Below are 22,528 nucleotides of genomic sequence, written 5' to 3'. Positions count from 1 at the left end.
CCTTTTAGTAAAGTTAAACATATATATAAATATACAGATGTTGTATAGGCGTTTCTCTTTCTAGATGCTTCTATTCGTAGTCTAACTTTTTGATTTATAAGTGCCTGAGCGGCCCGGCAAGAGGATATCCAGAACACCTATTAGTACCAAATGTCCTCTAAATAAATTCATCTTTAATTTCTCTTGAATCCGTTCAAATAACTAAATCACTAGGCCTATGTCAATATAACAAATCATATACACCCACACGCATATGTTTTAATATACTCAAACAGAAAGAATCAATACAATTTTAAAATAAATTCTTTCGTTTAAATGAAAATTGTTTTAGAGTAATGTAAAACAAGTACATCAGAGCTTCATGGTCAATTCAGTGCAACAGTTTGCCAAAGAGAGATGACAGAAAAAAGAGCAAGGCGGTAGGTTATGTTGTTTTTGTTGTCAACGTAAAGGAAGGTTATGGTTGGAATAACATTCCATCTACCGTTTACTGATTGACGTTATATATAGGCTAGCCTTTATTTTAACCGAACTGTGAATGATAGATGTTATATTATACATATATAAGGGAATGTGACTTGAATTTTAAGGTTAATAACCACTAAAGGTAAGAAAAATTATTCCAACTAATAATGGGCCATCAATTATCACTCTGACTTCCCTTTGTATTTTCCTTAGATGCTAAGCCGTTTACCAGTTTTGCAAGATATTTTTCTAAAATCTGTAAAACATATTTTACTGAAAACCTACCTGTATTTGGTATTATTTTGTTCACAATGAACAATAGAATACAATTATAACAAATAATTAGGAAAATATTTTCATTTGAATTTTTACAGTTAGGGGGAAATTTCTTTTGTTATTTGTATTTAAAAAAGTGGGATATGCCTGGAAAATATAGTTTATATAAATTTCAGATTCTAAGGTAACATAAAGGTAAATAAATTAGTTTTAGCGCAAAAACTGAAAGTAAAAGAAGCGTGGTTTTTCGTGGTCAAAAATACATTAATTTGTAAACATGTTGGTTATAGTACGATAAGCGGACCTGGTTTTTCTATCGTTTATTACAATTATCAATACTTATATATATATATATATATATATATATATATATATATATATATATGTTATTGTATAGAATAACAGAACTATTAATCAATATTATTGTATCTGAAATACTAAATTAAAGTTACATGTTTCATATTAATAGAAATAGTTTAAACAATTATGTAATGTGATAAATAGTAAAGGGGCAAATGACATTTAAATAATAAAGAAAACAACAACAAAACAAACATCTTGAAACGGAGAAAGACACAGTATCTTATAGTGGTATTTTGTATAGTTAATTTGGTTTCTAAAGTTAACTATAGTTGCTTATAGAACAAATTATGTTTGGAATATGAAAATGCTTTACAGTTGTTGCAGATGATTTAGTTATTGTTCAAATTAATTACTATTGGTTAGTTATATCAATGGGTATAATAATTAAATATCTTTTGATAATATCGTTAAAAAACCGGGTCCGCTTATCGTACTCTACCCAAAATGTTTATAAATTGTTATAAACTATATACGAGTAACTTGATGAAGCAAATTTTCAATTATATTGTTAAGGGTTTGCTGAAATGGAATACTGTGAATATTGAATCCACTGAATATTTATTAATCTTAATATTTACAAACTTAAAACTAGGCTGGCTTTAAATAAGCTATTGTTTATAAAACGGTCACTAATCTCTACTGCCACAACACCACTAACAACTATATTGTCTATTTAGTTACACATGACTCTATTTAACACTGACACAGTCAATACTTATTAACACAATTCGGTTTGTTATGATCATGAGTAGTACCACTATTTCTGTCACTTTACAAGTTACTTCTGGAGCTCAACTCACTTGCTGTGTTGCTACAGCTCCTTATAAAGTTATTGGCGCTTCCATAACATTCCAATTCCAGCACTACTAGACAAGTGGAGAAGGATCACAGTGTCATCACTCATATATGGGGGGGACAAAGCTGGACCAAAGTAACTGACCCAACCCACTGAGCGCTCTCTAACAGCGCTATTCACCTATTATCCCTTTTGTTACTGTCTGTGACGTCGAGTGTTCGTTCACATTCCCTTTGTGTCGGAGGTTGGGCTGTTTCTGGAACATTATTCACATTCCTATAACAATACATATGATGTTCCAGTTCAAAGAATTTAAAGCTAATTCTAAAAGGTATATCTTCAAATAGAATGTATATTAAGAAAAACATTTAAGTATTTGCTATGAAGGAGTCCAATATGTTCACCCTTTATATCTCTTCTGTGGACATATTGTTTCCCATCAATGTTATGTCCTCAGGTGTTTTTTTGGTTTTGGCATGGATCGCTAGGCCCATATTTAGACAACACAGATTCCCTTGTCCTTACCACTACAACATTTTACTTAACTGAGTACAGGTGTATATCATGTAAAGTATGCATGAGCCTCTCAACCATAGTTATCTTTACAAATCTCAAATTGGCAGAATAGTTTTAGTGTAAAAAGGTTAACAAGTCAGTTTATGGTGTTGGAATGTGTGGAACTCTCTTAGTGTTAAAGGAGTTTCGATAAGAGGTGACCTTTACCCTCAACCTTATCCATATTGAATATCCCTTCTGGAAGCAAGTGAAATGAGTACTTCTTGTCCTATGTAAAAAAGACCTTATTATTTTATATATTTTTCAGGAAGACTCTTGCGCTGAGTTTGTTCTTGAAGCGCTTTGCCGTGATGTCATCAAAAGAAATTGGGCTTGCAAAAAAGTACTCGTTTCGAGCCAGAAAAAAAATAGGGAAAGAAAATCCTGATGAGTCATCCAATCCAGTGGAAAAAGAGGAGAGATTGGTTATTAAAAGTGAATCGAAATCAAACTCAAGCATACACCCAGTGGGACATACTTCAGTTTCAGCAGGTAGAACGAAACTTGAGAAGTTAAAGGTTAACCAGGATTCTGAGAAAAATGAAAATACAGATATAAATAATGATGACACTTCTTATTCAGCATATAAGAAGAATCATAAATCCACAATTAAAATAGAATATGATAGTAGCAGTAGCCATAGCCATTTGGAAGTAAAAACCGAAGTTGTGGACAAACGGTGCAAGTGGGAGCCAGAGAACTGGATTCAGGTTTTGGAAAATATTAGAGAAATGAGAAAAGAGAAGGATGCTCCTGTAGATGACATGGGATGTGATAAGTGCTCGGATGAGGATGCACCTCCTCAGGTAATCTAATTTTTGTTCAACTATTATTGTCTAACTAAGACCTTAACTGTGGTGTACAGTTAAACTTAAATTTATTCTGTATATTTTATGGGCTTAGCATTAGGAAATCCTATTTCTCAGGAAGCTGGGAAAATTTTCTTCTTTTTGTTTATTTGTTTCTTTACAGGTTATTTAGAGAAAAAGAAATTGAGCTACAGAATTGAAATTTTGCATGAAACTACACTTCTAAATATGCAAGATCAAGTTCGAAGATGCTGCTAGTCTGTTTGGCTGAACATTAGTAAAGGCTATCATTAAGGCTATCTCTAAAGCGAATTGAGCTAATCATTTTAAATTTAGCATGAAATTTAATCAAAAAACATTATGCGAGGGATTATATATGACAACTCTGTAAGAATACCTACCTGTGTTACTGATGGTCTCTACATATTTATATCCTTTCAATTCAAGTGTTTTCGTTATCTATACACCCTTGTTTCCTCAAACGTTGTGGTTTACTGGACAATTGTTGTTGAGTTTCTTGTCTTACCAAATTTTTATTGGCTGTATCAAACGAGGCATATATACATTATTCAATACCGAGAATTCTTATCTATGGCTAGAATTTCTCTGTTATCCCATAATATTCTTCAGCTCACCATAAACATGTACTCTTAAAAAAATCCACCCTAGAGTTTGGTTTATTATGACTGTTACTGTAAAGCAATAAAGTGATTGTGAATTCTGATTCAAATTTCATTCATAAAATACAGGGATCTGCAGTAGCATATTTGATCTCCTTTCTATTGTTACAAATGATACAAACCTTTAACCCTTCTACTAGCCTTTGACTAGAACCTAGTTTATTGGGGTGTTTTTGCTCTGGCTAATGACTAGGATCTTGATTAAATGTTGTTTGATTTTATCGCATATTAAACCATTAATTCAAATTTAAACCCAATAAATGTGTTATCTGAGTGTTCCTAATGAATTAAACCATCTGAAAGGAATATTTTTATAACTATAAAAGTGCTATAGGTACATTTTAATAAAGCATAAAAATTGATGCGTATTTGGTGCCTACCAGCATGTTTTATTATTAAAGTATGTCAACCTTATGATACAGATAAGTATTGAACAAGTGTTTTATATCGAGAAAAGATTTAGATTCTCAACTGTAACATACTGTTATGTGTATTGTAATCACAGCACCTCGATTACTCATCACCTAGGGGACCAGAGGATGGTTGGAACGCTTAAAAGGTTGGATAATTAGAGGAGAATGAATTAAGCCATTTATTAGGATAGAAACAATGTTTTTACTTTACTGTAAATTAAGAATATACATAAAGAATCAAAATGTCTTTAAGTTATAAGTAAGAATGAAAAAGTGTTTAAATCATGTTTAACTGCTGGAAAAAAATCAGAATTTTTTGAAACACTCAATAATACCATGGTCCATTGGTTGTATCAATAGAGTCACTTGGGGAGACAAGAAAATAGCTTCACACACAACATAGCCATGGTGTGGAGGGTTTATTTAATATAAATGTTGAGTTTAGCTTCAATTCATATTCGTTTTGAGCTTCTTCGTCATCAACTTTCTCTCTTCAGATGGACTTGGCTTCAGATTCCAGGAGTCAAGTATGTAACAGCATTAGTTTTCAGACACTGAATTAAGAGAAAGGTGAACTGGAGCTAAACTCAACATTCATAACTTAGCTTTAATGTCACCACGTTGAAGTTCAGACTTAGACAGGTAACTTGGAGCATTTTCAAACAACAATACAACGCAAACTGGCTGGTTTTTGACTTGTAATAAGTACTTTCCCACATCTGGTTCAAATTTCTCCAAAAACAATGTTTTAAACAAATTGAAATCCATCCTAACTAATAAAGTGGTAAAGGTGACTTAAGCTGATGGCAAACAACAGCATTTTGAGATCACCACTGGCGTTGCTTCATGTAGCAAAGGTCAGTTAGTCTTTCGCTAGTTTTGTTCTTGAGACAATTTCATTCAATGAAGGAAGTTCATGGTAACATTTTATAGTTGACTCGAGACTCATCAATGGTATAGAGTTGATCTGCTGCAAGTTTATTTTCTAACACAATTTTTTGAAACTTTTCAATGAACTCTTTAGCAACATCATCATCAGCTGAATGTTTTCACCAGAAATAACAATTTGCCTAACTCTGAGACGATTTTTCCATCGCCAAAGTCAACCCTTACTTGTTGTATTCAGTTTCTTCACCGCATCATGTTTTGTGCAACTGAATTTCTTTTTTTTTATTTGGCCCTGAAAGTGGAGCCCCTTTACGTATTTCATTATAAAACCACACCCACACAGCATCATCTAAGTGATCAATCTTCTACTCATCAAGCACTGTTCTAAAATTTATATTGTAAATGTTTCTGCCTCTTTGTCGAACTTCATCTGAAAGTGTCAACAGCTGTTTAGTGTCAGTTAAATTTTGGTTTTAAAATGTAAATATTACAATTTTTTTAATTACAAAATATTCGAAGTAAATTTTTAGATCTTTCTCTTCTTACAAATGTTTTTTTTGGATTTCAGTGAATATTTTACCTAAAGAATGAGCTGAATTGGTCTACCCGGTTTTGAGATTAGTGCTTAGCAACACATTTTAATTATAAGTTTTTTAATAAAATGTTTTACAATTTCTTACAATCTTATTTTTGCTGTATTGATTTACAAAAAAGTAATTTTGATAGGATCCAGAGAACTCAAAAATTGGAATTTTACAACAAAATGTTATAAAATTAATTGTATTGTTAAAGTTGCAATAATATACTGTTTTTATAAGAAAATTTTAGTTTTTTTCATTAATTCACTAGTTTCACAAAATTCTTTATTTCATGCTGGAAACCCCATATTTTTGTCTGTGGTTTTTATAGCATCATCATTACTTCTTTATTTTCATAAACATAATCATGTAAAAAAATGCAAAAACTATTTCTGTTTGTTCGAATTAAGTAAGAACAATATTATATTTCATTATATTTTGTTTTAAATTGGTCAGTCATTGAATACAGTCCTGTTAGAAAACTTTTGGTGTGTGGTCTGCGTCCTTGTAACAGAATGTTAGTGTTAAATATGTATTGTACAGGTTATACGCTACCAAGTGTTGGTATCTCTGATGCTCTCCAGTCAGACCAAAGACCAGGTGACCCATGCAGCCATGCAGAGGCTCAGAGCCCATGGACTGACCATAGACAATATCCTTGATACTGATGACACTACTCTGGGCCAACTCATCTATCCCGTTGGCTTCTGGAAGGTGATTAGTGTAGAATAGTGTAGTATTCAGAATTTGACTTTGTTGGACAGGAAGGGGACCCCGAACTTATCATCTTTTCATTATTTTTTTCATGTAATGGTTTCAAAAAATTATTGATGGATATGTTTACGTAAATGATATTATGTTTTATTACGGAAGTATTGTGTTTGTAACTCTGACATTGAGTATATTCCATGATTAATGAAGACAAAGAGGTATGGACAAAATTGGACTATTTAAAATAGATTAAAAAAAATATTGTTTTGCTTATAAAAATTTGTTTCATTATAGGTTTTATAGAGCACAAACATATTTTAGAGCTTATCCACTATTGAACTGGTTTGGTAATAGTAATTTTCACCTGTTTCTAAGACAAAAATGGATACAGTTGCAGAAGTTTATCGTCACAATAATATGTTACAAATAACATAGTAGTAGAATTGTATTATAAAACTCATCCCCCCATCTTAGGGATAATATTATTTATAGATATAGTCAATAGTTGTAGGTTTAAATGTTATGTAAAACAAATTTGTGACTTCCTTGTATTTTACAATCCATATACTGTTAGTGCAGTCATTGAAGCGAAAAATACGGTCCTTACCTCCGAATTTTTTTACTGTGAACCGATTTGCATGAAATTTTGGAATTAGGCTCATCTTACCCTTAACTTCAAAAGTGAAAATGATCTGAACTCCGCCTATTATTTTTAAGGGGTGTAAACAACCCCTTAATGGAAAAATCGACATTGAGCCATTTTATCGCTAGAAAACATGTTTAATAGTAAGTTGGTGAAATTTTAAAGTGTTTTCTAACACAATTACCTCATATAAAAATCATTTTCAACCCCTTGAACACCTTACAAACCCTTGCAAACAACCCCTAAATTGAAAAAATCACAAAAAAAATACTTTGGTATGATATAAAAAGATGTAAGTATAGAGTTAGTATTATTTTATATTTTCTATAATAATTATCAAATTTTTAACCCCCTTTCAACCTTTAAAACTACCCCTTGATAAAAAAATTGTTAAAATTTTTTTTTTATAAAATGAAAAGGATTTAAATATCATTCCACACTCTCGAAAATGATTTATCATATTCTTAAGCTTTTCTACCCTTAAAACTACCCCTAAATTAAAACAGTAAATATATATGATTACATATTATTTAAAAATAATTTAATTTAGAGTAAAAAATTGCCATTTATTGGATAAAATATTTACAAATTATACAAAATTCACTCAAATGTGTTATATATACATATAAGAAAAGTTGGTATGTATTCATGCCTACGTTTCCAAAATATATGAGCCATATTATGTATATATATATATACACATTACAATAGTGTTGGGTCTCTATTATACTGCGTACTTTCACATTGCTCCAAATATTCAAGGTACGAAATTTTCAGTTACTAAGTAGAAAAAAATATGATAAGTTTTGACCATAACTCCTTTAATTTTCATGCTATCACAATTTATAAAAAAACCATTGTAAAGGTAATTAAGAGAGCTACAACATTCTTCATTGCAATATATAGTAAAAAACCTTTTTCTCAAACGGTGAAGGGTTAAAGGGCTTAAGAGAGGCTGTTGATTGCGCTGCCACGCGCTCTTTAAACAATCATATTTCCGTCAATTTTTGTTTTACAGAAAAATCAAAAAATCCAAATTGTTTGTCAGAAATATACCTACATTTTTCATACCTACACTTTTATTCGTATATGTCGTCATTTTTGAGATATTATGAAAAAAGTTGGTTTTTTTTAAATTTGAAATTTTTTTTAATCGTGACTTTTTTGAAAAATATGTGTCCTGAAGCAGCCAAACTGATACAATCTATTAAACTCTCCATAAAAAAGTTGATTCTAGGCGGAATACGATTTTAATTTTAATTTTGGTGGAAATGGCACTTATGAAACCCATTGATTTTAAAGAAAAAACATTAGATGGTCCTCTTATTTGCAATACAGCTCACTTATTTTACGTGCAAAAGACTTTTAATAGTGCTCATTTTAATGCTTATTTCAAGTACTATAAAACTCTTTTTTATTAGAATGCCTAAAATGCATCTGCTCGCCGCTAGATGGCATTGACCACATTGATTAAATTTCAGACAAAATAAAAAACAGCTTTGATTTTTAATATCTAGCTTAATATTGCACTTAGAATACTTTATAAAAAACCAAATTGTTCATTGTTTTACCTGCTACAATTGTGTTCTTTATAAAATTTTCGATAAAACGTATATTTTTGATATATTTGCAAAAAAACCGATGAAAAACGTGAAATAAATTGTGAATTTTTAAAATTGCCAATAACTTTAAAAGTATTGGATTTTTTCGAAAAAACGTTATAGATGATTTTTTGCTTAAAATTAGGCCTTCTATCGATATCCGAGGTTATTTTGAAAAAAATAAGTTCACTCCCGAGAAGGGGTGGCAACCACCCCCAGGGTGGTTGCGGAGTTCAAATCATTTTCACTTTTGAATTTAAGGGGTAAGATGAACCTAATTCTAAAATTTTATGCAATTCGGTTCACAGTAAAAAAAATCGGACCAACAATGCTTCAATGACTGCACTATGTGGCAGAGTCCTGATCTTGACAGACACAAAACTTCCTCCGATTGTAATTCTTAAAAGAACTTATAGCATTACATTCGCGGGTCCCAAATGCTAATCTTGTTGCTATCTTTTAATGTACTTTAGAAATAAAACACTTATTTACAGAATCTCATGGCCTGCGTGTTGTGTGTATGGTGATCATAATTAACACTGGGATAGAGCTACAAGGAGACAGGGCTAGGCAGGATAATTGTGTGATAGGGCACAGCCAGTAAGATTGATTCAATTACTTTGGATTATCTTCCACAAGGCCTACCAATAGTAATACTTTTATATATAACATGTAACTTAACAAATAAAAGAACTTTCAAACTTTCTTTTATCCCCTAATTGGTGGTCATGTTTCCTAAACTGCTATGTATGGTTTAAATGGTTTTTAAACTTTTAACAGCGATTATGATTAAGAGTAGTATTGAATGCATTGCAAAACATAAAATAACACAAAATACAAAATAAGTGTTAAAAATTAAAATAAATTAATCGTAATTATTTTTTTTGTTCAATGGCTAACTATTTTCAGGTTACAAATTTTACCATTGATACAATTTTACAAATAACAGCAACATATCTCCTAATGGTATACTAATGTGCTAGATTAACATTCAGATTTCATTTCACTGAGTTTTATATAAACTATATATATATATATATATATATATATATTACAAATATTAAAATATATATATATATATATATATATATATATATATATATATATATATATATTTTACAGTCAAAGGTGAAATACATCAAAGCAGCCACAAGAATTCTAAAGGATGAATACGATGGAGATATTCCTGACACTGTGGAAAAGCTGTGCAAACTTCCTGGAGTTGGACCTAAGATGGCTCATCTTTGCATGAACGTCGGATGGGGAACAGTCACTGGAATTGGTAAGTGACTGTAACAATGTGTAATCAAGAATATAAATTGAAGGGTTGAGTTTTAAAATCCTTTAACACCAAACAATTGTAGACATGATATTTTATTAAACAAACTCAGTTTCATCTTTTGTCCCAAACCCAAGTAATAGATAAAATTCCTAGTTCAGGAATTTTTCCAATTAACTGAATATTTAATACATTGAATATAATAATGTTTTACCAGTATGTTTCTTTATAACTTTTACCATTATTTATGGGTGTGCATCATACATACTGTTATTACTAGAAATTGTAATCTGCAGTAGTGACTTTTTTGCATGTAATATTTAATCGTTGTGGTTTCCCAAATTTTGTAAACTATCCCATTGTTAAATTTAACTTCAGTATGTTTGGAGTCATGTTTCCTGATTTGTTATTCATTCTAAATCGTATGTTTAGTGTTTCACACGTAAAGATCATTTCTTGAAATGTCATGTTTAAATTCTTTAAATTCTTTCAATATTAGGGATTGAAAATGTCTGTAATCCTGTTATCATATTTCACATACATTGTCAGAGCACAACCCTAGATCTGGTGTGCTAACACGTTACGTATATAAATATATTTATAAAAGTGGTGTGATGATTTTGGTACCAATGGAAAGACGAGATTCCATTGCACTTTCTCTTTCTATTGCACCAAACTACTCACTTCTACTGTGGATATGTTTTGTTTTATAACCTATATTGTAAATATAATCAGTATTTTTGTACTGATATGCCCCTACATTGACATGCAACCAATTACTTTTCACATTCAGGTTTATTGAGCAATCTTCATGAAAAAAATCACCAGTTAGTTATTGAGACACTGAGTGCATTGAGTTATTTGTTATTGTAAGTAGACAGGAATAAAGAGTTCAAATATATGTGGAAACGAAAGTTTCAGGGGAGGAGCGATACTGAAGCCGAACCACTGCACATTTTCTTGTTCAGTTCGGCTGCACTTGTAATTGTGTTCTTCCCTGGTTTGTAAACTAATTACTGTTAGTTTATTTTGCATAAAAAGTACTATGCACAGATTAAAACATATAAAAAGCAACTTGCAATATCAATTTTTAATGCCAATACAATTTATAATCTTAAAAATATACACCTTTTGTGATGTTAATTTTTAGTTTTATAGTAAAATAATTTTGGTTTTAGGAAAGAATTTCTCTTGATTCTTCATATAATACTAATAAGGGAAAAAATATAATTCCCTATTTTGTTCCTAAAAAGCACAATTTACTATTTACACAATAACATTTTTGAAGATTTATGCAGTTTTCTACAGAAATACAAAATTATGTATTTCACGTACACATGAGTTTTTAATTTATGAACTTCTTCGTTAAATTATTTCTACACAAAATTTACTCCTTGTTTTCAGTAAACTAAATACAGATGTTTGTTTTATGTAAAACTGTGGAGAATTTGTATATCTTGTTTTATGAAAAATGTAATTTTATGATCCTTATAAGGGGATGAAGTTAGAAATGTAATAGGCAACTTCCAATAAATTTTCATTTATTTTATAAAATTATTTTTTTGAAATTATCATTTACTATTTCCTACATTTTAGCCATAATCTACAGTTGTTAAAAACATGTTTTATAATAACACATTAGTTGGTCAAGGAATATATTTTTTGGCGATATAAAAGAGCGGCTTACAAAGTGCTGAAAACAGGTTGACCATTTTGAACTTAGAAAGTGACACCACATATATAATTAAACAGAAATAAGCTTGGAAAGGAATAAAAATTGTGAAAGGGAAGAAAAGATGGGAAGGACGTTAATGTGAAGCAGTGTTCCGCCATGTGGTGAGTCCCATTCTATATAATTAAAGTGAATATCCCTTACAACTTTTTTTGATACCAACTTGACTATGAAGTCCGTGCAGAGGTAACATTATTTATTAAAAGTAGGATGAATGGTAAATAAAAGCACCATAGAAATTTTCGAGAGCAAATTGTATGATCTATATTTAGCCTAGTAATATACATGATTCGAACAGAATTTATGTAAGCTTTATTTCATTTTAAACAAATCTTACATATGCAATAGAGAGCAATAAACAATTGAAAATTATCATATGCTGGCTCTTACAAATATAAAGTAACTAGCTCGCACATGGTTTTTGAAATCAGAACCCATTTTGTCAAAGCACTTATGGCGTAATACGATGGACCTCAGTGTTTCAGTGTTCATGGTTAGACAAGCAGAGTTTGAGGAACCATCTCTGATATCAAGTTTGGCGTGTATAAGAGCATTTCTGGTTCAAATTCATTGTATTTCCGATACCACAACTGAGTGTGTCTCGTTGCTCTTGTTAAGAAAATACATACATAGGTCTCAAAAAACTACTTTGGTTAAAAAACCGCTTGTTTCCAGCAATTGCGATCTACTTCCGGTCTAATATATTTCCAGCACCATACATGAGTTTGCCTTGTTGTCTCGACAAAGGAAATATGTTTATCTAATTAGGTCAGAGAAGCCTACTTCAGTCAAAAAGTGTTTAGCTGGACTTTTCAATTCACTCCTAGTCTAATGTATTTACAGCGCTACAGTTGAGTTTGTCTTATTTACTCGATCAACAAAATGTTTATATATATGGGTGTGGAGGTAAGAATCTACTCCTGTCGAAAAGCGTTGACTTGTGGTCTAAGATATTCGCAGTACTATATTAGAATTCCTCACGTTGTTCTGATAAATAGAATGTATGTAAACACGTACAACTGAGAAGCCTACTTCGGCTAAAAACAAAAAAAAACGTCTACTTCAGGCTGTTTAAATTAACGGTCTAAAGTGTTTTTGGTGTAAAATTTGAGTTTACTTTTTGTCCTGACCAAGAAAATATATGCATATCTCGATCTAAGAAAACTACTTCTGTCAAAAAGGGTCTACTTATATCTCTTGCAATCTTCTTTTGTTTTAAGATATTTCTAATGCCATAGTTCAGTTTGCCTTGTCACGATGAAGAAAAAAATACCATCTTAGGGCTGAGAACAGGAGTTTAGTGTCTGTTACATTTTGATTATGAGACATAAATATTATAATTAAAGTAGTAGTTTAATTAAATACACATATTGTCATGTTGTCATAATACAATGTTTACACAGAACAGTTGAGTAAATTTGACAGGCTCATTCTACTAATATTACACAACTTTAGAGACCATGATGGGATTTTTCAATACTTTAAAGACCAGTGGGGCGTAACCTGGAGGGATTTTCAAAACAGGAATAGAATAATTCATCCCAGGAACCGTAAGAATGTCCATGTGGGGTTTGCCTTCATGATGCACAATGCTTGTTTGTTGTCTTTTATTACAAATACAAATTGTGTATAATTTTAGATACACTCTCTGTGTTGTTAGTTTGTTTAAAAAGGTAAGGTTTCTCCTCTACCTTCCACACATATCTAATACACCTGTTTATGTTAATAAAAGCAAACAAAATTTTGTATATAAATGCTTTAAATTTTCTTTTTCAGTAGCCTATTTTAAAAGGTACTTATGAAAAATTTCAAAAACCTGCTCTCTATATAAAAATGTCCTAACAACATAAATGTTTCATACTTTTTAGTATACTTGTATACAGTGTATCTGTTGTAGTTGTAGCTCATGCCCCAAAAAAACTGGAATTATTTTCTAATTACTTTGTGTTTTACTTTTTTTTACATGGTTACCTAATTTAAAAAATACTCTAAAGTGATTCTATTATTCAAAACAATTTTTAATCATCTTCAGTAATGGCTGAAATGCTTATCCCTCAGTTTTTCTATATATGAACGTTGTCAAATCTGAGTATATTCATACCATTATTCATATATGGTAATAAAACAATAATTACCCAGTTCTAAGGTAGGTGAGTAAGATCAATAAGGAATTGTGCCTCTAATATTTTTGCAAACACTGACTAACAGATGGCTGTATGTGCAGGTGCGTTGTCATGTTAGAAAAACCATTTCACTGTCTCATAAATCAGGCCTTCTTTACAAACACTGTTGCACAATCTTATTCCATTTTTCTCTGACAATTGCTCAGTGGTCTTTTGTTGATCGTATCTCAAATATTCCAATGTTTTTGTCTGCTTGGATACTTAATGGTTGCCTAAAATGTGGTTTGTCATCAATCGATATGCCATCAATTTTAAAATTAGAAAACCACTCATGCAATTGAGTTTATTCAATAGCATTATCTTTGTAAACTGTTTTCAAATTTAAGTGAATCAAAATATATGTAAAATGGCTTCAGCAGCATTTTTACTGAGCAGAAATCAAAGTATTACAGTTGCATGTTATTTATTCAAACTTACCGTAATAAAGTAACAGAACTAATGTAAACCGTAACAACAGATAGAGAGAAAGAACCAGTTCAATGACAGAAGCAGCACTGTGCTATACACACATAGTTGAAAAATTATGTACTCTACAAGCCCGTTCAAGGGGTTATTCCAGTTTCTTTAGGGAATGACTTTGTATTTTGAATGTTTTTTACCAGTATAGTGATATTTGCAGGAGTAGATACACATGTTCACCGTATCTCTAACCGTCTTGGTTGGGTGCGGGACACCAAAACGCCAGAAAAAACGAGAGCTCAGCTGGAGGACTGGCTGCCCCAGTCATTGTGGAGCGAAGTCAACCATCTCCTGGTAAGTGCTTAGTTAATATTATTTATCTGGATGATCTTATCATGACAAAGGCAGATTGTGATTTGTAATTCTCAAAATTTCAGTTATCTTGTCTATTGCAGTCAGTTGGTACAATGTTTAAATTAATACACTAACTGTTATGTATGTAACATTAGCTAGCTTTCTATCCTTCCTCTGCACTATGAAAACCACTATTAAATATGGCTTTCATGTTAGGATCTTACATCTCAAATTAAATAAGCTCATTCCAAGTACCTTAAGGAAATGTCTAGAGGATGTATCCTTTTGTACTCCAAGACAGCATGAACTAACATATTATTGAACAGCTGGAGATTCCTAATGACTGAAACCTCTCATCTTGAGATTCCAAGAATTCTCCATGATCCAGAACCTTCTAGAGGCAAGCAACTAGAAGCAACTTCTTTCAAATGCTAGGAGTTTCCAAAGGTCAGTGTCCAAAAGTTAAAATAATGACTGGAAGCTCCAGTTCCACATGTTCTGGTAACTGGAAGTTTTAAAAATTCAAAATCTCAGATTTTGGAACTTTCCATAAGCTGGGAAATGTCATAGACCAGAAGTTATACAATTAAGGCTCCAAGAGGTCTAGTGGACCCAGGTGAATGATATTCTTGGCGAGATATTCCCATAGGTTGAGACCAGGAATTTATCATATTAATCAATAGGCAATTCTAATGCTGGATTCTTCTAATGTTTGTGAAAGTTGATGAATAGCTGGCTGATCATAATAACTAGTATAAGGCGTGAGCATGTAGAGATTATGTTGTTCGAGTGGTAGTATAGTATACTCTCTAGAGGTTTTCAGGTGCCAGGTGTCTGTAAGTTTCAAAATGCTTATGAACTGTAGCAGAAATTTATCTAAATCTTCACCAATTAGCCAAGAGGTCTTATTTTGAAAAGAGTTTTTTATAAACATAAAAAAGACTATAAACACTAGAAGTATCACTTAAATAACTTGTTTACAGCACAGTTTGATAAGGTGTATTACTACCATTGACATGACGCTGTAACACCATTAAAATTATGTTGACATAGCCTATTAACATTAATAACGTTAGTGAGACGTCTAGGTATGGATTATCTTTGGTTTTAATGTTTGAAAAGTTACATTTGTCAGGCAAAACTGCTTATAACAAATTAATCTATTAACAGAACTACACGTTTAATAAAATATGTTTTAACTTGTATGACTGCTGGTATCAAAATGTCAGCATAACCAGTAGAGTGCTTGTTATCAAATGACTTTATAATTTTATACATCTCTCAGTAAATGGAGGAAATGGCGGACATTCAAAAGATATAATCTCCAATGCCATATTTCAATTTACTTGTCTGATCATTGTTCACTTTTTCAAATTTGGAAGAACTTTATAAAACTTATATCATAGATATATTATTATTTAAAATTTTACATTTATTTCCTACCTCTGTAGTTATTATATTCCAAGTTATTTGGTTACATTAGGAAAATTATAGATTTTATTACTAATATATTATTACTTATCAAATACGTGTTTCTATTAAAAATGTTATCCTTCCATTTACTTTGAATAATATTTTAAAATTTGTATTATTTAGTGGATACCTTCTTTTATAAGTTTGTTTTTCTTTTCTTAAATTATTATATTGTTTTTGACAATGAAACTTATCGCTTAATATCTGTTATAATATTTACTAATGGAAAACTTAATTAATATACTGTGCATGAAAATCCTTATATTCGTAGTATATTGGAGTTTTAAAACTTCTTGTCGTGTTTAACTTACAGGTCTTTTTGTCATCATTTGCATAATATTATAACTTTTTTTGTTAAGAAATATGCATTATTTATTAAAAACCATCTAAAGCTTCGTCTGTTGTTTTATAATTGTGTATTGATATTTATGAATCTCATAATACCCTTATCAAATGTAATTAAAATATTATTAATACTACTACATGAACTTTTAGTTATTTTGATTGGAAACTCCAAAGATATTGCGTATGTTTTAGTCTTGCTGGTGGTTGACACTACTCCTTATTGTCTTCCTTGAAATTATTCTGGTGGAGACTCGGGATTTGGATTTTATTACTATCTGAATTAGTCATAGATAGTATAGGTCTGGTGAGAGAATTTGAAGTCACATCTCATGTAATATTTGTTTAAAATTAGGAGCTATTGAAACATTGAACTAAGCTGGTCAAAATGTGATACTCTTAGTTTTGGTCAGTATGGTTTATTGTAATTAATTAATGTGCTATTAGATTAATCGTCCTTGTGTATGTGAAACCAGATAATTTTGTTTTCAAAGCTTCTTATGAACCTGTTTAAACCCCTATACTTTTTTTCTTGATGAATAAATCGGCTTAACTTTTTATCTCTATTGCAAAGAGTTTACTGGTTAGATATCAATTGTTGAGGTTTAAGGTTCAGTACAGAAAAATAGCATTCAAGCTGATTGCTATGTAAGTATAGTTTGACAGGTGATTTATTACAGGCAATTGGAGTTGCCAGTTGTGCACCACAATGTTTTAGACCTTTCCTGGCATTAGATGTTGCCTGTATGTAACTTTAAGATGACTTAAAGGTCTGTATAGATATTTTGATAGGCTGTTCTTGCACAGGATAACCTACTGCAGTTCATGGCATGTGTTGCCTTGGAAAGTTGTTTCACTGTCAGTTTCCTTAGACATCAGTCTCAATGATGTGTGAATATCCAAGGATTGCTAATGCACTTTTGAGTTTTTGATGTCAACACATACATGAAGAGAATCATGCCGTGAAATAGTCTGGCATAATGATCTCTGAATGTACGTAGATAACCCTTATTATAATGGTGTTGGGAAAGATTGTTCTTCTTGCTTGAAGATACAAATCTCAGTGATATAAACCTTAAATAAAATACAGAAAAATGAACAAAATTGCTAATTTGGAGACATACAGTTTTCAAACCAGAATTTTATTAAATGTATTCTGTTAGAATATTAGTATTTCTTGCTCACACATAGATTAATCATTTGCTGTGTCAAAATTTCTTCAAAAGTTATCGTTTTGCAAGTCGCATTGTTGACCTTTATTCTACAATAATTATATTAAATTATTAATTACATTGTGGGCTATAACATACGGTTACATATAAATGTTAGGCATTGATTACTAATGTTAACTATATAGCCTATGTAGTGTAATTTGTTTGGACAATGTGAATAAAAACTATAAGAAATTGTTTAATAAACAGTCTCTGCTCTATGACCCACCCTCTTTGGTTAGTTAACATCTGCTATGAAGCAATAACCTAACATGTTTACTTCCTTTACTTTTGTGATTAAACTTGTATTAGACACAGTCCTCCCTGGGAAAACTCCTACTAGTCTAATAAGGCCTAGATTTCATTGCCTTATTAAATTGTCATCAAAGGTTGCTCCATATAATTTTTGGATGATTAGCAAAGTTACTCGTAAAACTTAATGCAAATTATTTTATCAGCATATTCAGTCATAGTTGGATTCGCTGATAAGGTTTGCAGATATAGCGAGGTAGGGAACAGTTAGTTATCAGCCGAAACATTTTTGTGAGATTGACCAAAAGAGTCCTATGAATAGTGTGTCTCTGACAATAACTTCCCCCTAACCAAAATTATAGATATAGGTTGAATAGTTTTCATATAAAGACAGTGAACCATTGAGAGAACTATATAATTACAACTTGTAATAAAATTTATATTTTGGTATAATTGAGTAATAATACTATACTACTAATATACTAGTATACTATTAAAGGGATTGCATTTCATATCATAGATATGGGAATGTATAATCGTTATGGTTTTGGCATCCGAAACCAAAATGACAGCTCATAAAAGTGCTGTTTGCATTTGCATTTAATGCAAGAAAAGGTAATAAGAGTAATTTAGCTCAAAAATACTATTTTATTTAGATACATATAGAACAAAAATTAATGCGTGTTACAATTTTAGACCAATGATACCCACTACTGTAATAAAAAAAAATGTACATACAGGTTAAAAATACTAAGGCTAAGGAATATCAGCAGTTAATTCTTGGATGCTTGTTGCCAACAATACATAATCACTCTGAATTTTTACCAAACTCTTCAGGAGCATCATTACGTTGAGCTAAAACAATAAAAGTAATAAAATCGAGTTGTTTTAATTGTTTCAGGTGGGTTTTGGTCAGACCATCTGTAGGCCTGTGGGTCCCCAGTGTGCCACCTGCCTGACCTTAGATCTATGTCCATACGGACAAGATGTTATCAGTGGGAGAATAAAGTCCAGTCCGACTAAACACAAGAAGAACAAGAAGTAATGTTTGACATCATTGTGGATATAAAAGTCTTGCAACGTAACTTTTTATTGAAGAAAAAAGTGTTTGTCTAATCATGAGAAGTGAAATGTTAGTATAGTATATTATATAAATTTAATGCAGTTAAGATTATTTATTGTTTTAGAAACTGTGGTTTCAGAAACTGAAATATTCTCTTATATTAAATTGTGGGTAAACATTTGTTGAATAAGCTCTAATACATAGTTGGGATGGAAATAATGTATTAGAGAAAAATTGATTCAAAATATGGAAAATGTTGACAAAATTAATTTTAACATATTCTTTACAAAGAAATTTATTTATATTGAAATGTAAGTATATGTACTTTTCTCAGGTTAATTTCTTGTTGAATATCTCAATATGTTATTTGTACATACATAATATTTGTAAGGAATTTTTGTACTAGTATTTTTATATGCAACTTCTGTTTGTATCTTGAAGGTAGTTGCTGTATTGAATGTAACATGGCAATCTAGTTTAAATTTCACTAAGTTATACAATTTTGTTGTGAATTATAGTAGGGTTGTCTTGCTAGGGCATAGATAGAATGGTTATCTTATTTCTGACTAAGAAGCATACCTACAAAGTATAGTGGTTACCTGCAGGATAAGTACTTATTTTATGGTTTTGATTTCAAAGACAGTCAGTCATTGCACCAACATCATGCGTAGACTGCTTCAGTTGGGTTCCTCAAACATGTTCAATTCATCCTCATTTGGCCTCTAAACTTAATCACATCCTTGGAGTTTTCTAACCAACAAAGGAAATATTATTGTATTGAATAGGGGTTCTCCTGTCAACGAGTTTTATATTGGACTTATAACTATTCATAATGCTGTATAATAATAACCTACATTTTTTGGTACTTTCCAAACCTGTTTTATACACTTAACCTTAATGGTATATTTTCTCCTTAGTGTAAATTCTATTAACATTTAATTTGAGTGCAGTGGATGCAGCTTTCTATGACTCCTGGCACAGTGAAGGTGGTAATCTGAAAATTTATTAGTTCTAGAAGAATGTGAGGCCCAATTATTTTGGAGTAGTTGAACTACAGTGTAACTAATTGTTGTTAGCGCGGTTTTGAAATCATTTTTTTAATATTTTCATAGCCTACAGCAAAATCCAGACTCATAAATTAGGTATTTATTTCTCATATGATCAGGCAAATTTCTATGCACCTTGTTTCAGGCAGAATCCTGTTATCTATGGATTTCTAAAATCAGTATTGAACTGTCTTTCTTCAAATGGTTTCCAAGTACCTATATATAGCATTCACTGTCCAATAACATCCTTGTTCCTCTGTACCTGTACATTTCTTTCTAATCTTTTTACTTTTCCCTGTATTTATTTTTTTTAATCCTAGTTACATGTCTGTGTTGGCTTTATGATTGCATTGGAGTAAAATTGATCTGAACTTTGTGGTTATAATGGATATACTGAACAGTTTTTGTATATAATCTATTTCAAACAATATATTTAATGATTTTTCACTTTATATCATCTTATGTAATATTTAACACTGTAGCTTTCTTTATATTTTATTCTATTACCTAATTAATATTTTATTTTACCTACTGTCATTTTTCGAAATATTTTATTTTACCTAATGTCATTATTCAAAGTTTCATTCATTAATTCTTTTGTCACAGTTCTCATAATTTTGTATTATTACCTATTAATTTTTCTCTCCCTCTTCTTGATATCTGTTGTTAAATTTTATTTATTTCTGTAATTATTTTGCATTTATTCATAAGTATAATTTATGTATTTTTGAGTCAGTTTCATTCAAATGATATAAATTCTATTGTGTATAAGATTAAAAGTTTTGATTTAATATATTTAAAAATGACCGTGGTCTATTTCCTTTTACATGAGCTTTAACTCCCGAACAATATTTAATATACTGTAGGTATAGATAAAAAAAGATGATTTGCCATAATTGGTTAAATTGGTTAAACCAAGACTTGGTTATTTTAATACACTGTTTTTGGGTAAATTTTGTTTTGTTCACTTACTTTAATTGGTATCCTCAATACCAAACTATATACCTAACTCAGCTTTTACGATTATTAAAACAGTAAGCAATGAAACCAGAGAACAGAAAAAAATTAATTAATTATTTCAACATATTTCACATAATTAATTCAACAGGAAGTTTAACAACTCCCTGTTGCATTCAAGTTACCACTTACTACCTCTTATGTAGGATTGATTAATCACTTTTCACGTAACTTAATTACCATTTCTCAGTAATAATTGCATTCCAGTTACCACTTACTACCTCTTATGTTGGATTGATTAATCACTTTTCACGTAACTTAATTAACATTTCTCAGTAATAATTGCATTCCAGTTACCACTTACTACCTCTTATGTTGGATTGATTAATCACTTTTCACGTAACTTAATTAACATTTCTCAGTAATAATTGCATTCCAGTTACCACTTACTACCTCTTATGTAGGATTGATTAATCACTTTTCACGTAACTTAATTAACATTTCTCAGTAATAATTCTTCAGAGATATAAAATGTATAATTCTACTTCATAAAGTTCAGTTGGTTAATTATCATTCAAGCAACAACATTTGCAAGTTAATTCTACACAACATGAATCAAACTTCTCATTATGTTTCTGTGTAAATAATCATTCAGTTCATAATCTATAAATCCGAAACCTTGTAAAAATTAGAGAAATGCCTCAGTTATTGTCAGCTAGTTCCAATTGAAACTATATATTCCGATAAAAATTAGCTTTTCTGAATGATTTATAAATATTTTCAATGAAAACTGACCTGAATAAACCCCTTCCTCTATTCTTAAATCCTGCCTGAAATTAAATCCTTGGATACCATATAATGGGCCAACATGATTTTTTTAATTTTTGTTTTTGTTATGATTATATTAAACTAATTGTGATATAAATGTTTGTTTCATAATTAAGAATAAAACTACATTTTAAAGTACAAATTGCGTTTTATATAATGAAGAAATATACTTGTTTTACAGACTTTGTTCTTGATTCTTTTTATTTCCCAGAATATTGTGTGTGATATAAATTAATTGTAAAGTATATGCTAATTTTGTCATGTAATGTTCTTGTGGTTATATGAATCTTTTGAGTTCGTAAAAGAATACATTTCTCTGAACATAATTGTCGGTTTGTAAAATGTACTAATGTACAAATGTAATGTAAGCTGTTGCTTAAATATCAAGTGCCTCAGATACAAAGTGTGACAAAGGTCAAACGTGAATAAAACTTATTGTCAAATCAAAATCAGTTATGATCACATGTGATGTGCCTCAGAGATTAATCCTGGATCTAATGTTAATGTTCACATGGACTTATTGAAGATCAAATTTCAAAATTATTAAAAACTCCCTTTTGCGTATTAGAGATACTGGATTGAATGAATCAAAGAGCATGGTTTTTTGGGACTGACGGACTGTTACAGGACT

General features: G+C 30.7%; 1 protein-coding gene across 1 annotated transcript; it reads left to right on the top strand.

Moving 5' to 3' along the window:
- Window positions 1–435: 435 nt before the first annotated feature.
- On the top strand, window positions 436–22,079 carry LOC124354343 (endonuclease III-like protein 1). The gene is made up of 6 exons (XM_046804718.1): window positions 436–607; window positions 2,724–3,261; window positions 6,367–6,537; window positions 9,901–10,060; window positions 14,592–14,725; window positions 18,905–22,079. Exons 2-6 carry the CDS (start codon window positions 2,767–2,769, stop codon window positions 19,046–19,048), a joined length of 1,104 nt encoding a protein of 367 aa, XP_046660674.1. The 5' UTR covers window positions 436–607; window positions 2,724–2,766; the 3' UTR covers window positions 19,049–22,079.
- The last annotated feature ends 449 nt before the right edge of the window (window positions 22,080–22,528 follow it).

Source organism: Homalodisca vitripennis, chromosome 2 (genome assembly GCF_021130785.1).
Source record: "Homalodisca vitripennis isolate AUS2020 chromosome 2, UT_GWSS_2.1, whole genome shotgun sequence".
Lineage (NCBI taxonomy): Eukaryota > Metazoa > Arthropoda > Insecta > Hemiptera > Cicadellidae > Homalodisca > Homalodisca vitripennis.
This window is presented reverse-complemented; position numbering and strand designations above follow the sequence as displayed.